A 16818-nucleotide genomic window follows, 5' to 3' on the forward strand; every position below is an offset into this window, starting at 1 on the left:
CCCTGTGTCTTTTAACCTCTTTTGCTCTAACTTCCCTTTTCCTTTTCTCTCTTTTCTCTTTCTCTTTTCATACCATTTGCACTTTCTTTTCTCTTTTCTCTCCTTCTGTCTTTCCATTTCTCTTTGGATTTCTTTCTTCCTCTCCCTTTCTTTTCCCCCTCTCTCATGACTTTTTATATTTTGTTTCTCATGCGCTCTCCCTCTCTCTCTCTTTCGTTCTTTGTCCCACCCTCTCTCCTTTTCCCTCCCTCTTTCTCTTATTTCTTTATCTCTCTTTTTCTTTCTCTTTAATCTACTAGTCCGGCCCCTGACAGAATGTTTGTTCTATTGTGTGGCCCCCGCGTTAAAATTAGTTTGACACCCCTGAACTACAGAGACTGAAATTGAGCTAAAAGGTCCCATTTTTTGGCCAGACTTTCGAAAAAAAAAGACAATAGGAACGGAATAAGATTTTCTATTAAGAAAGGAATGAAAAAGGGAAGAAGGAATGATAAAAGAGGTGAAAAGGGAAAACAAGAATAAAAAGAAAAGTAGGGGAAAGAAAGAAAAACAGGACAATGGAGAAAAAGAAAGAAAAACGGAAAGACGGAATTAAAGACAAAGAAGACAAAATGAAAAACCAATGCAATTATTGCTCCCTTTTCCTTTCATGTTTTATTTTTCACTCATTTTTCACTTTTTGTCTCATTCTTTTTTTTCTCTTCTTTTTTGTCCTTTCTTCTTTTTTCCCTTTATCGTTTTTTTGTCCTTTTTCTCGAGTTTCACTTTTTGTTATTTTCTCTTCTCTTTTTTTGTCCTTTTTTCTTTTCTTTATCCTTTTTATTTATTTTTTCATTTCGTTGTCCTTTTTTTATTGAGTTTTACTTTTTGTCTTATTTTTCTTTTCATTTTTCTCTTCTTTTTCTTTCTGATTTCTTTGATTTCTCTTCTTTTCAAAAGTAACAAAGTGCGTTTTGGTCACTTTAAGTCTCTGTATTTTGTTTTCTTCCGATGTGCTTTTAGCGCTCGTTTTCGCCGGCACAACAGTATACAGCGACATCTACTCGGACAAAAATATATATCGTGGGCCTCAAACTATCACCCTGAGTTTGAGACCCCTGATTTAAGGTACTGTATTTTCCGCACTATAAGGCGCACCTAAAAGCCTTTATTTTTTTCAAAAGCTGACCATGCGCCTTATAATACAGTGCGCCTTATATATGGATCAATATTAAGTCGCAAAGTCTTGCAACTAAGGCAAGCAGCCGCCGACTAGTAGTCCGCTGTGTATGCTGGGATTTATATACCGGCGTTTCATTTCCTAACCAATGTGTCAATCATCATTTGAATCAGTCACTATTGGCTAAAGTTATTCGGAGGTAAAGGGGGCGGATCCTTTTTATTATTTACAGGCTCGCATAGGCTAAAGGAGCAAAACAAAGCCTACAATTAGCCGAAAAAGATGAAAGTGAATCACACGTTGGGTTGCACTATGGCATAGAGAAAACATTTTTTACTATTCTGTATTCGTAAATATTTGACTCTCCTGGATTTACTACACTCACGGTTGTAAGAAGACCATGGTTACGTATCATTATTGAACGTGATGGCTGCAAGAGAACTTAGGTGAGCTATGCGGCTTTATATTTTCCCGGTATCTTGTTTTAGAACGATCTTGATGTTTTCTGTGATGAGTCTATTTTTAAACTAAAGTGTTTATTGTCATATGCACAGTAAAGAACCCCCGTTTCCCTGCACAATAAAATTCTTACTTTGCTGTCCACACAGTTGCCAGCAAAAAATAAAATGGAAGCTAAGAAATGTTTGGCATTTCTTGAATCCCAAGACTTTAACCTTCCGAATGATATTTGGAACGATGCATTTGAGTGATTGGTGACATCGTACAGACACTGTTTCCGTACATGTCTGAGACACGTATTTGCTTCTTTGCAAGCTTTGGGAAAGTTAAGGGGGTAATAAGTTTGACTGAACTATCTGACTGTTTTGTCGACGTTCCCATTGTAGCGCCCTATAATCCGGTGCGCCTTATGTATGGAAAATATAGGACCAAAAAAGAAATTTTTTGGGGGTGCGCCCTATAACCCGGTGCGCCTTATAGTGCGGAAAATATGGTATTTTGTACTGGTGAGGGAAATAAAACAAGTAGAAAGTTCGAACAGGAATATATGAACTAGAGAATAGAAAAAAAACTTTTATTGTCTTAACTTATAAATGAGGTCTACATGCTGGTCCTTTGAACTTGCTGTTCGCTTGCTATCCCTAATTAGATTGTTTGGGGCAGAGGTGTCCACCAAATCAGAATCCTGTGTCTCACTCTCGCCCTCTACCGTGAGCCAAGGGAATTGCGTGCCTCAATCTGCGTCTGCATACTTTCAAAACGGCATGTTACTTACTCATTTTAATAATAACATCCATAATGTGAAAATGTGGCGATTTTTCCAAAGGAAAATACAAAAATTGTGATGTTAAACGGGAAAGAACTTTAACACTGAATAAATATAAACATTCGATATTTTTTTAGTTTTATATTTCTCATGATGACAGGTGAGGCACTGCCTCCACTGACTGCACTTTACTAATGAGAGCAATCGTAAACATTTGTAAACAAATGTTTACATCTCCCCACGGCATAAGCGATCTAAGCGGCTGCTTAGGGCCCTGCAACCACTAGGGGGCCCCCAAGAGCGGTTCACTCTTTTGGTGCCAACATTGTCTTCATTGTGTGTCTACTCAAAAATACTTCAACCGAAATACAACAAAAGTACAACACAATAACTACAAAACTAAATATCAAATATAGTGCCTAAAAACTGGGACCTCATATCTTATTTTGCTTTCATTCTGAAAAAATAAATAAATAGTATAGAATTACTACAAAAATGTCATAATTACCAATTTGGAACACCTGCGGCGGCTTGATTGGCACCAACAGCCCGAAAAAGCTGATTGGTGGCCACAACCTTCTTAAGCCCCTGGCTTCAGTTCAGACTTTGTCAGATCGTTGCGAGCTGTTGTGTTTCACTCAGTGAGCGTTCCCGTCCGACTCCGTCCCTGTTAAAACCTGTCTCCTGCCTGATCTCCGTTTTGACCCGTTTCTGGTTCTGACTACGCCTGTTCTGCCTGCCCCTGTTACCTGACCCGTTTTGCTTCGTTTCCTGCCTGCCTCCTGCCTACGACCCCGATTCCGAACTTGACATCGCCTCTGATCTCCAGCCCCGGCCAATCTACTTACCATTCCCGCCTGTCTTCGTCCGACACGGAAGTGTCACTCCTGCCTCGCTAGCTCCCGTTTTCCGTCAGTCCTCGGATCAAGCAAGCAAGCCTTACTCTCCCTCTCTTTTCAATAAAAACTGAGAACGTATGCAATTGAGTCCTGTGTCCGTTCTGGTCTGTGACACAAAAATACTACTACGGTAATACTATATTAGAAAATACTACTACAGAATTACTCCAAAAATTCTAAAGAAAGACAACTACAGTAATATTACAGAAATACTAAAGAAATATAACAAAAATACTACTATTGAAATACTACAAAAAATCCACTAAAATACTGCTTTGGAAAGACATCAATTATACTTTGCTGAAATGCTAAAAAATATAAATACATAACACTATAGTATAAAAAACTACCAGAGAAATATTGCTACACAAACACTACTACAAGAGGTTTACGACAGAAATACCGAAAATTACACCTATAGCGATACTACGAAAATTATCCTATGGAAATATCACAAAAATACTACAAAAATACTACAGAAATACAACAAACATTCTTATAAGGAAATACTACAAAATACAACAGAGATAGCACAAAAATTCTAAAGAAAAATAATACTACAGTAATGCTACAAAAATACCATAGAAATACTGCTTTGGTAATACATCAATTATACTACAAGAGAAATATTACTACAAAAATACTATTACAAGTGGTTTACAACAGAAATACTGCAAATAATAATATAATAATAATTTCCTTTGTATTGTCATTCTTCGTAACAATGTACACAGAACGAAATGTCGATACACCTGACCCGTTGTAGCGAGTCGATGCAGCCGCAGCCAACAGAGGACGCCGCCATTATACCAATTAGGTATGTCTCGGCCGAGGCGCGAACCACGCCTATAGTAATACTACAAAATTTTCCTATGGAAATATCACAAAAATACTACAAAAGTAAAACTACAGTACCACTGTACTACAAAAATACTGTAGGAATACTGCTTTCGAAATACATCACTTCTACTTCTACTGATATACTAAAAAATACCAATACATAATACGATAATATAAAAAAACTACTAGAGAAATATTACTACAAAAATACTATTATAAGCGGTTTACAATAGAAATACTGCAAATCACGCCTATAGTAATACTACAAAATTTTCCTATGGAAATATCACAAAAATAGTACAAAAGTAAAACTACAGGACCACTGTACTACAAAAATACTGTAGAAATAAGGCTTTCGAAATACATCACTTCTACTTCTACTGATATACTAAAAAATACCAATACATAATACGATAATATAAAAAACTACTAGAGAAATATTACTACAAAAATACTATTATAAGCGGTTTACAATAGAAATACTGCAAATCACGCCTATAGTAATACTACAAAATTTTCCTATGGAAATATCACAAAAATAGTACATAAGTAAAACTACAGGACCACTGTACTACAAAAATACTGTAGAAATAAGGCTTTCGAAATACATCACTTCTACTTCTACTGATATACTAAAAAATACCAATACATAATACGATAATATAAAAAACTACTAGAGAAATATTACTACAAAGATACTATTATAAGCGGTTTACAATAGAAATACTGCAAATTACACCTATAGTGATACTACAAAAATTATCAGATGGAAATATGACAAAATACTACAAAAGTAAAACTACAGTAAGACTGTACTGCAAAAATACTACGGAAATACTACAGATATACAACAAACATTATTAGATGGAAATACTACAAAACACAACAGAGATAGTACAAAAAATACTAAAAGATAATAGTCATACTACAGAATACTATAACCATATAATTATTATTATTATTATTATTATTATAAAACTACTGTAACAATAACAGAAATACGATGAAAATACTACCGATATACAACAAAAAGAAATTAACATTCGAAATTCAACAAAAGTACTAAAAATATATTATTATGGAAATACTACGTAAAAATTACTTCAGAAATACTACAAAAATAGTAAAGAGGGATTATTGGATATTTGGTTTAAAGTCCTCCACCTCTACTTTTGCCTTTTGATAAATTTTCACAGGAAGTCCCATTTTATTGTTTTATTTCTTTCTTTTCCAATTTATAAGATTTATGTTGTCAAATTTTTTAAAGCCATGTTTTTTGCATCACAGTTTGGTGTCTTTCTTATACAGTATTCTTGGCTAAGAAGTTTTTTGTAGAGTTAACTTTTTATTTTGAAGCTAAAAATCTACCGGAAGTTGAAGTGAAGCCCTCTAAAATGCGTTTAAATATCCCAGGAGACTATAGTGTAAACATGTTTATGCTAAGCCCTCGAAATATATATTTTCCTACCTCATGTTACGAGCGTGCGAAAAACCCTGTTAAACTGAAATATATCGGAAGTCGGAGTTCAGCCTTTCAAAATAAATTCAGCCTCTTCGGGTAACAATAGTGTGAAAACACATTTGAGCTCATGCTCTTATTCATAATTTTGAATTACAAAACTATAAATAATTTTATTCAAAAGCAGCAGCAATTCGACTTTGTTTATAAGTTAAGGCAGGGGTCTCCAATGTGGAACCCGTGGGCACCTGGGTGCCCCCTATGGAGAACTGAGGTGCCAGTGGAGCTGTTCTGAAATAGCTCACCAGTATTGAATCATTGTGAATTTCTAGCAAAATGATTTTTTTTAAAATTGTTGACTGAGTCATTTTAACCTAATTGATGACCTGTAAATAACATAGTAACAACATAGTTATAACACGATAAGTTGTATGCATATCAAACTGGTAGTCTTTTGCATATTTAGTCACACAATTAGATCTCAGACCCCAGAGTTAAAGTAATACAATTTAAAAAATCTATGCTACAACACTTGATATATTGCTTTCTTATTTTGCTGATCAAATGATATGTCACAGTTGCCATGGTGCCCAATTGGCCCCGCCTGTGTGGCGCCAGCTGAGGCTCGTTGACAGATTGGTTTTCCTTCTACACAAGCTCAGTGCTCTCACTCTTCCTTTGTCAGTCCGTCAACGAACATCTGCTCCGCAAGACGTTGCTTTTGACTCGGTCCTGTTTCCTGTTGGTATTTCCTGTACAGTTTTGTTCCCGTCTAGTTTTTCCTGTTTAATTTCGATATCCTGTTTTAATATCAATCCTGTCGGTCTCGTCCTGTCCGGTATCGACCCCATGTGTCCGATATCTGCCCTGGCTTCCTATCATTCCACACCAGACTGCTGTCTAACGTGCATGACTCCCCATTACCTGTAAAATAAAAGGCTTGTGTGAGAAATGTCACGCATTTGGGTCCTGCTCCTGCGCCGGTTCATGACATGATAAATAAGATTTAAATGTACTTATTCATAAACAATCAGAACGGTGCAGCGTGGTCATGGTTTGTTGAAAGGAGTGCATGAGAAACAATTCCGTCATTCCAGGTGTTAGAAGATTGGATTTGGCTGCTTGGAGTGGTCGGGTGTCAGGGACTGTAGTACCCAATTTGTCTACCAGAGGGCATCGGAGACCTTACAAAGCGGATTGATTTTGTTAGTGTTTATTGGGTGGGCCTTCATACAAAACACTCGTGGGGGCCTAAAGTACAACTGCGTTTTTTGTTTTTGTTTTTTTTTTTCACAAAAATCGGTTCTGTTTGACGGACAGACAGATGAGATTAGATTGTATTAGATGAGATTAGATTAGATTAGGTTAGATTATTTTGGGCTAGGTTAGGTTAGGTTAAGTTAGGTTAGGTTATATCATGTAATGTTTATTTGTATAGCCCTTAATCATAAGATGTCTCAAAGGGCTGTACAGACTACACCATCCCCTGATCTAAACCCTTCACGAGGGCAAGGAAAAACTCAAAAACGATAGATTTTTGAGAAGGGGCCGCACATTGTGATTAGATTGGTAAGAAAATCAATCAACCAATTGACAAAAAGCGGGTGGGACGACAAAAAAAAGGGGGATAGGTTAGGTTAGATCTAACTGTACCTCACCAGACATGAAACTCACAGCTAGCAAGTAATACTAGCATACAATTATAACTGCTTCTCCATATACCACTTGTTTACGTTTACTTTCATATATATGTACCTGTCCCACCAAAGATCCACATTCACGCTGGACTGGATGATGAGGTTTTTATTACAGTTGCTGCAAATGAATGAGTCACAACACAACACGTGGTAAGCTTCTCTGCTGGCTTTGATCTCGTTGGCAGCTCGTTGTAGACTGCCCAGAAAACATATCAAAGAGCTCTCTTTTCAGTTTACATAAAATACATTTTAGAATATCAACCATCACAATACATGTTTACATCCATTTTAACAAGATACTTTTAACAAGAGATCGTATAGTGTTTTTTTAACGTTTACAATGAATTCAACATATTTTATTTTAGTCTGAATTTTAACCAACATCATAATTTTTATATATATGAGAAAATAGAAATAATGACAATAATGAGTATAAAAACGGGTACAATTTACCTGCAAATGAATGAGTCACAACACGTAGTAAGCTTCTCTGCTGGCTTTGATCTCTATAAGGGGAATTAGCATTTTAGCACAACATGCAACGTCCGGCAAAACTAACATCAACATCAATCACATTACTGTGCATGTTGAGAGATTTGCCAGTTGTGGTTTTAATGTTTAAAATTAACTTTTTTTCGGAGCACCAAGAAATCGCGTCTTACCGTTGACAGCTCGCTGTTAGACTGCCAACAAACCCCGCCTTCTGGTCACATGACAAAAGCCAAGCCAAACCTTACCCCATATCAGCAGGTGGCACTGTTGGACTCATCATTGCAGGACACTTACACAAAAACTATACAACATATTTCAGCAGGAATTTCAATAAAACAAAAAGTTATTATTACACCTGTTACATATATTTATTTTGAAAAATAAATCACATGGAGTACAGTGGGACCTCGCTACTTCGCGGTTCCACGTTTGCGGGTTCAGAGCTTCGCGGGTCTAAAAAAAATAATAATAAAATAAAATGATTAAAGAAAGAAAAAAAAAAAAAAAAAAAAAAAAAAAATATATATATATATATATATATATATATATATATATATATATATATTTATTTTTTTTTTAAGCATTTTTGAAGGAGCGTCGCTACTTCGTGGTTCCACGTTCGCAGGTTCAGAGCTTCGCAGGTCTAAAAAATAATAATAATAATAAAATAAAATAATTTGAAAAAAAATAAAAAAATTTTTATTTATTATTATTATTATTTTTAAGCATTTTTGAAGGGGCGTCGCTACTTTGTGGTTCCACGTTCGCGGGTTCAGAGCTTCGCAGGTCTAAAAAATAACAATAATAAAATAAAAGAATAAAAAAAATAATAATAATTTTTATTTATATATATGAGATAAAAAATAAAAATAAAAATAAAAATATTTTTTTTTTTAAGCATTTTCGCTACTTTGCGGAATTTCAATTTTTGCGGATGGTTTTGGTCCCCATTAACCACGATAACCGAGGGATTACTGTATTCAAGGTAGTCCTCCACTCCCCGAGCTTTTAATTTGAAAGACCTAAACGGATGCACGTTTATCCTCTTACGTCCAACTTGACACCTATCCAGCGCGTTTAGTGGATTTTGTACCCTTAACCAGTCACTCCACTTCCAGTCGTACTGAAGTAAAATGAGAGGAGCGGATCCCGGCATCAAGAACTCTCCCGCCATCACCTTTAACGACTTCGCCGTGCTATCAGCGGACATTTATCACTCCCTCCATGAAAAAGACATATAATTGTCGGACTCGGGATAAAGTTGGAGTTCGGCCATCGCACAATGTAACCACGCTGCATCTGAACTGAGGATTTACTCGCTAAAGGTTTGATTGATCCAGACAAAATGGGAAAGCTGCAATCAAAACACGGTAAGAAAATGGTTTTACTGGTGTGCTATGTAAACCAATTTACTCGATCTGGATTGAAACCCGATTTCTGTTTTTGCATGACCCGAAGCCTGCAAGCGCAGAGAGAACCCAGAAGGTTTGTCCTAATGAGCAAGTGCATGAAGACTATTAAATGGAGGTGTTTTTATGCTAAGTTGAATGTATTTTCTTTTGAATTTATCAGGGGACAGTTTTGTCGTGAATGCTTTCCTCCGAAGGGGAATGGAGGAATCTGAGCGTTATGCAGGGATGGATCACAAGATGAAGAGCATTCAGGTATAGTGGATGTTTTACCTAAGTGTGCAGTTGTTTTATTCGTAAGATGGAACTTTAGATCGTAAAATGAGTCGACAGTTGATACAAACCTCTCGACTTTTTTTAATAGAAGTGCATACCTGTCATCCTCCACGGCTCCATGCCCTTACAAACTGTCGTATTTTCCCTTACAAAATACAAAAAAATCTTACACCATATTTTTGATTTATGTAGTTTAACATGTTATATTGTACATGTGTTTCGTTACATCATATATATTTTTAATTAACATTTTGTTGTGAGATACTGAGTTGCTCGACATGAATGAGGTTTATTATAAAAAAAAGTTCAAAAATTCACTGTAAAGGGAAAAATACAAGCAAATATAATTAAGTCGAATAATACATTTTCTTATTCAAATTATGAATTCATTTTCTGCATTGAATTATTGTTGGTAATATACCGATCTAAGAGATAACTACAAACCTGTCTTTTTTCATTTTCTCCTTTTATTCTTCTTTAATTTCTTAACTTCTTTATACAACATAATAATTCGTAATATAATGCATCAAAGCGAGTGAGCCGTTTGAGAGCCGGCTCTCTTTAATGAATTGAGCCAAAAAAGCCGGTTCTCTAAAAAGAAACGGACTTCTTTTCACTACATCAAATTCGCTCGCTTCGTTTGCAACGAAAAAAAACGATACAGAGATAGAGGCTACCGCGGCGAACTTAACTGACTTGATTGATTTGCTGTTTCGTGATAGTCGGTGTTTACCGGATGGTACCCATAATTGACGAATTTGCGTTTTTCCGTACAGATTTTCTTGTACGTCGTACACGTCTTAAAATGCATAATAAACGTACTTTTTATGGCAAAAACGTACAGGTTGACAGGTATGGAAGTTGTAAATTTGGAGTAGAGGTAAGATCTTACTTCTTTGTGGAGGATCTGCACAGCATGCACTTAGTTTTAGTTTTTACTTCAACTTGAGTGATATTATTTTGAAGTATCTGTACTTTTACTGGAGTTATACCCTTCGGCGCTGCAACCCAGTGCCATAAGTACTTTGGCGCCGAAGTTCACACTTGATTCAAGGGACAGAGCTCAAAGTAAACCCGAAGCTTCACCCTGATGCTGCATTTTGGCGACGTACGTGCTTCGGCCGAAAAGGTACTTCGGTGCCGAAGTGCACACTTCTGTGCCGAAATGCTGCTTCGGGTTTCCCCCTGGCTTGGTTCTTCTAATGCAGTTCATCGGTCGGGTTGTGGTTGTTTCAGGCTTTTATACCCAATTTGTCCACCAGAGGGCGTCAGAGACCCTACAAAGCAGATTGATTTTGTTAGTGTTTATTGGGTGTGCTTTCAGACAAAACCCCGCTAAAGACACTTGCGGAGGCCCAAACTACAAATGCTTATTTTTTCACAAAAATCAGTTCTGTTTGACGGACGGACTGCCGGACCGACAGATGAGATTATATAAGATTAGATAAGATTAGATGAGATTAGATTAGATTAGGTTATCTTAAATTATACATACTGTCCTATTAACAAGATGTACTAAGGATAGTCCGGTCTGACAACCATTAATTATTTTGGTTTGGCTCTTGGAATGTGGGAAGAAACCGGAGTGTCCGGAGGAAACCCGCACGGGCAGAACATGCAAACTCCGCACCGAAGGATTCGAGCTATTGAATTATTATTTATTTGTTTTTGACTTAAGCTACCCTTTTCCTGGGTGCTTATTTTTGATTCATGTTTGTAATAAAGTGTTTTAAAGGGACATTGTGTATTATTTAGTGCCTCCTAGTGGCAGTACACTTTATTTAAAAAAAACAAAACAATGTTGATTTGAATCATAACCAAAACCACACGAACTATAATGTAAACAGACATTTCTTGGAACACTCGTAAGTCAAGAATTTTGGTGATTTATTTAACATAACATGAGGATCAGTTTTGGGTATCTGACATGATTGTCTGCCATCTTTATGCTACGGATAGCCCCAAAATTGGAAAACCTTTTAAAAAAATGACCAAAAAATTGTACTTTATGGTTATTTTGAGTCTCTGTCATTTTTATTCCTCGAGCTTCGTAGCACTTGTTTTCCGTTGTACTACACCAGGGGTCTCTAATCTTTTTCAAGCTGTCGCTACTTTTTGTTCTTAATTAGGGAATAGGGTATCCAGTTTGACATGCATTTCTAAAATAACAACTAAATGTGTTATTACTATGTTGTTACTACGTTATTACCAGGTTGATAATCGGAAGTAGAGTTAAATCGACTCAAGCACTGAGACGATTTTACTAGAAAATGGCAATGACCCAGCTCTTTTGTTTGAATAGTTTGGCAGTCACCTCAGCTGTCTTTGGGGGGCACCATGCTGCCTGTGGGCTGCACGTTGAAGACCCCTGCACTACAGTGCAGTGACAACTAGTGGTCAAATATTACACAGTGTCCCTTTAATTATTAGTGTATAAACTGAACGGCATATTGTTAACTGGTCTTATCTTCTGGAGTGGAAAAAAAGTGAAATTGAAACATAAAATGGCAAAAACAATTTGCTTTCAAGAATGGCAGCTATGTGCGTGAGCTGGTGCGCGCGTTTTGTGTGTCAGTGCAAACGTGTCAAGCACTTCAAAATTGCACTGCTCAAAGCTTTGAGACCCCCCCCTCTCCAACACACAAAAACACACCTCTGTAAGAGGAGATGAGCTCTTCTCGACTTTTAAGGAGGAAGTAAAGTGCCTCGTTTTTCCTGACACAATCGCCACAAAATCATTGCAATTCCAGCGCCCCCCCATCACTGGAAAGCCACTGGATGGGAAAGTTGCATTTCCTTTCATGCAGGGTGTGTAAAGTTTGCTCATGTGGCTTCTGGCATCAAGAGTAAAGCCTGCTTCAATGCTCCCCATTTTACAGAGTAGCTCAGTGGTCCCCAACCTTTTCTGTAACACGAACCGGATTCATGTCTGACAATATTCTTACGGCATGGCCCAATAATCACATTAGTTAGAATAATAACAATATCACATTGCTCACGACATAACAAAGCACAGAAAACCATTTACTGATGGCGAATATTTTAAAGAATCTGTGCCACACACGCGCGAACCACTGTGCCGTTGTGCTGCCCTCACTAGACTAATAGGGATATAAACAACACAGGTAAAGGCGTTCGATTTTATCTTACCCTTGTACTATTTCTACTCATGGTACAATAACAATAATAAGCCGGGATCTACTGTGTAATCACTAGACCAGGGGTCAGAAACCTATGATACGTGTGCCAGCAGTGGCACGCGAGCGCACGACAAAATAATAATCTCATCTCATCTCATTATCTGCACCGCTTATCCTCAGTAGGGTCACGGGGGTGCTGGAGCCCATCCCAGCAATCATCGGGCAGTGGGCAGGAGACACCCTGAACTGGTTGCCAGCCAAACGCAGGGCACACAGGGACAGACAACTCGCTCGCTCATTCACACCTAGGGACAATTTGGACCGGCCAATCCACCTTAGATGCATGTTTTTGAAATGTGGGAGGAAACCGGAGTGCCCGGAGGAAACCCACGCAAGCACGGGGAGAACATACAAACTCCGCACAGGAAGTCCGGTAGCTGGATTTGAACCCACACAGGAGATTCCCAAGACCTTAGAACTGTGCCGCACACGCGCTAACCACTGCGTCTGTGTCGTTACATTGAAAATCAATTAATTCGGCGTCAGAAGGGAAAGCTAACACCTAGGCTAACAACTCTTAAGCTGGCGAACGTGGCTATACACCGACGCCAGATCTATTGCCCAGGAAACGGAAGAACTGGAGCTACTACTCGTGGAAAACCGCTTCATTTGTGACACTTGTAATCTAATAATCACAAAGACCTTACAGAAGTCCAGGGATGTGATTTTTCCGACTATAGTCGGAATTCCGACTTTTTCACTTGCGTAGCAAACAAATCAGACTGTCTCACTCTTTCCTTTATTGCTCTGGCGCACCCTGGTGGCCGTTAGAAAAATTGCATAAATTGGCCACATCGTTGCACAAGCTGCAGGGCCTGAACTGCATTTGAACTGACCTTGCAGTAATTACAAAAAAAATCAGGTATGTGGGCAAATTATTTTGTTATTTAAATCTTCTAAAGATGTTAAATTATTAATTTAAGCATGGTTTTGGACAAGTAAATTGCTTAAAACCCAGGAGCTTTGGGGGAGCATCGCCCCCCCACTGGGCTCTGCCCTGGGCCCCCAAACCCCCGGCTAGGTTTCAGACTTTTTCTCCTCACCTCAATCACATCCCTGGAAGTCGCGGTTATTCGAGGCTAGCGGTGTAGCTAGCCAGCCTCTCTCAAAATCGTTTTCTTACACTGAAAGGAATAGCCGTCCAATTTTGTTGTCCTTTCGTATAATGACTATAAAGACCGTGGATTCAACTGCAATTTTGTTTTTATTCTTACATCTATAGTTGATATTTTTACACTCGTATACTGTATGTACTCTCAGCCTCTGATCTCATCTCAAGTTGTTTGCATGTCACTATGTTTATGTTTTCCCCGAAAAAGATTAGTTTGTTTGCCATGGTCCAATGAAATGTCAACTTCCCCTACGGGGTGCGCCCTATTGGGCAGGTGCATGCCACACCTAAACAGGGCACTATGAAGTGTGTATTTGTGCAAGTATTACGGATCAGTTAAGGTTGTATTTTCCAGTGGTAAATTGTAAAAGGAAGAACTTCCTGCAACTGAAAATTTAAGCTACTTACATTTTTACCCTATATGGGGAGAGCTTTATCTCAGAAAATATTTACACATGTATTGTTCAGATATGTAAATAGTAAATGGGCTGCATTTACATAGCGCTTTTCAATTCACTGAAGACCTTCCAAAGCGCTTTACAATGGGCTTCACACTTACTGATTTTTATAATAACCCATTAAATGTAAAAATATTTACTCAATTATGCATGGTGCATTTGATTGATTTGAATACCCCTGCATAATATTGGGAATTAAATAAACTATTGTTGCCAGAGTAATTCTAAAACCCCAATGACAATACAGTACACCACTGGGATATGCAACCCTGTTTAAAGACATTTTCACTTTACGGTGTGGAATGTTTTTTGACCCCTTTTTACAGCGTTTTGCTCACTATACCACATCAAGAACCAATTACTTCACAAGCTCAAAAATTTTGTGAATTCAAGTTTCGCGTTGGTTCTTATTGTCACGGTTGCCCATTGCCCTTAATTAGCCCCGCCCGTTTGGCACCAGCCGCGGCTCCTTGCCTGATTGGCTTCCCTCCTATTTAAGCTCAGTGCTCTCACTCACCCTTTGTCAGTCCGTCAACAAACCTCTGCACCCGCAATACGTGTGTTTTGACTCTGTTCGGTATCCCATCTATCTCGTTCTGTTTGATATGACTCCAGTCTCCAGTGTCTAGTATCAATCCCTGTCTGATATCTTGCGACAGTCTCCGGTATCCGGTATCGATCCTGCCTGTCTCATCCTGTCCGATATCTTGCGCCAGTATCCGGTATCAATCACGTCTGTTTCGTCCGGTCTGATATCTGACTGCAGTCTCCATTATCCGTTATCGATCCGGTCTGTCTCGCCCTGTCTGATATTTGACTCCAGTCTCCAGTGTCTGGTATCGATCCGGTCTGTCTCGTCCTGTCTGATAGCTGACTCCAGTATCCGGTATCGATCCAGTCTGTCTTGTTCTGTCTGATATCTGACTTCAGTCTCCAGTATCTGGTATTGATCCTGTCTGTCCCGTCCTGTCCGGTATCGATCCCTTCCGTCCGGTATCTTCTCATGTATCTGGTAATGATCCTGTCTGTCCCTTCCTGTCCAGTATCAACCACATCTGTTCGGTATCTGGTATCGATCCTGCCTGTCCCGACCTGTCCGGTATCTGCTCGTGTCTCTGGTCTCGATCACTGGCCTCCTGTTTTTCCACGCCGGACTTCTGGCTTTCTTCTTCCGCCCAGCGATTGCCGAATCACTGGCGTTTGTGTTCACGCGCTTGACTGCCCAATTCCCGTAAAATAAATCTTGTGTGAAAACGTTATTGTTTTGCCTTGTGATGTTATGAAAATGTTTTTATGCTATTGGCTGAATGACCTCCAAATATATTCGCGATTTCAAAATAAAATTATTAGACTTGATGTTTGTCAGGTCATGTTTATTTGTATAGCCCCTAATCACAAGGAGTCTCAAAGGGCTGCACAGACTACTGAGTATATTGACACCATCCCCTGATCTTGAACCAACATGAGGGCAAGGAAAAACTCAAAAACGAAAAAGAAGAAACCCAGAGAAGGGACTGCAACGGATGTTGTAATAAAAATTAATACACAGATATCATCAACAGGAAATATAGGTTATTCATAAGCTACAGAATAGAAATGTATTTGATTGAAAATTGAATATCGCAGACATATTTTTGGGGCTGCAAAATACATGATTCATTGTCATATACTACCGTAAAACCTTGTGTACAACACGCACTCACACCTTATGAAAAAATATGTGGTTATATACAGTAAAAGCAAAAAATAAGGCAAGTTTTTTTTCTAAAATCTAGAAACTTTAATTTCTGTGAGGCCCGGTGATCGCTGTAAAGTAGAGTCACTCAATCAGCAACCTCACACAGCATCACTTCGATTCCTCTCGCGGTGGCCACTAAAAAACAAAGTATTTTAGGTGCGGTGGGTGGTTGTCACGGTGCTAGAGTTACAGATTAAATCAGGTTATTATCCGCCCACTGGTGGCAATTTAGAGGGGTGCTGGAGTTCACACTCGCCCCGGAGGGAAACCACCAAAGGCACAACAAGGCTTTTATGAGTGGGTTCTCCCCCCCCGCCCTCCTGCACGCCTACCCAGTTCACAGACCTGATTTTTTTTTTCATATTTTTCTATGATTAGTAACTTGCACTATAAAAAGCCGTCAACTCAATAAAGATTCATATTTCACACTGAAAACTTCAATAGGAACAAGTGAGAAGTTATGCCTGAATATGCCATCGTATATGCGACCACATGTACTATAGTGTGAGTGGTAAAGTAAGAATAATCCTTTTTCCATGCGTTTCCATTCCCTCCCTGCAACCACTTCTGCGTATTCAGCCCCTTTTTCCTTTTTATGCGTGTCAGCTGTCGCCTTAATCTGGCTAAAAGGAGGTTTTGGGGACGGGAAAATATACCAAAAAGTCTCTGATGTCATCTATTTGTTTTATTTTATATTATCAGTGTCTGAAATAACGTCGGACACCCGTATTACTGTCTGTTGTTGAATGTTTTGGCCCCTTAGAAGTAGTGTAATCCCACCTGATACAGGCGTGGTATACACAACAGGAGAATTTATTTAACATATATGTTTATGACACTCCGATAGAGAAGAGT

At 38.4% G+C, this 16818-nt stretch overlaps 1 protein-coding gene across 2 annotated transcripts in view; it reads left to right on the forward strand.

The window, feature by feature from the left end:
* Positions 1–8843: 8843 nt before the first annotated feature.
* nkd2b (NKD inhibitor of WNT signaling pathway 2b) overlaps positions 8844–16818 on the forward strand; it is a 59684-nt gene continuing 51709 nt past the window's right edge. Inside the window, exons 1-3 of one of the 2 annotated variants that reach the window (XM_088327277.1) lie at positions 8844–9141; positions 9230–9256; positions 9344–9435. In XM_088327277.1, the coding sequence (XP_088183403.1) occupies positions 9117–9141; positions 9230–9256; positions 9344–9435 (144 nt within the window). In that variant the 5' untranslated portion in view covers positions 8844–9116. The remainder of the gene's footprint in view (positions 9142–9229; positions 9257–9343; positions 9436–16818) is intronic. The other variant, XM_088327278.1, reaches the window with a different exon arrangement.

Source organism: Urocampus carinirostris, chromosome 2, assembly GCF_059441175.1.
Source record: "Urocampus carinirostris isolate Australia breed hairy pipefish chromosome 2, RoL_Ucar_1.0, whole genome shotgun sequence".
In the NCBI taxonomy this organism is placed as follows: domain Eukaryota; kingdom Metazoa; phylum Chordata; class Actinopteri; order Syngnathiformes; family Syngnathidae; genus Urocampus; species Urocampus carinirostris.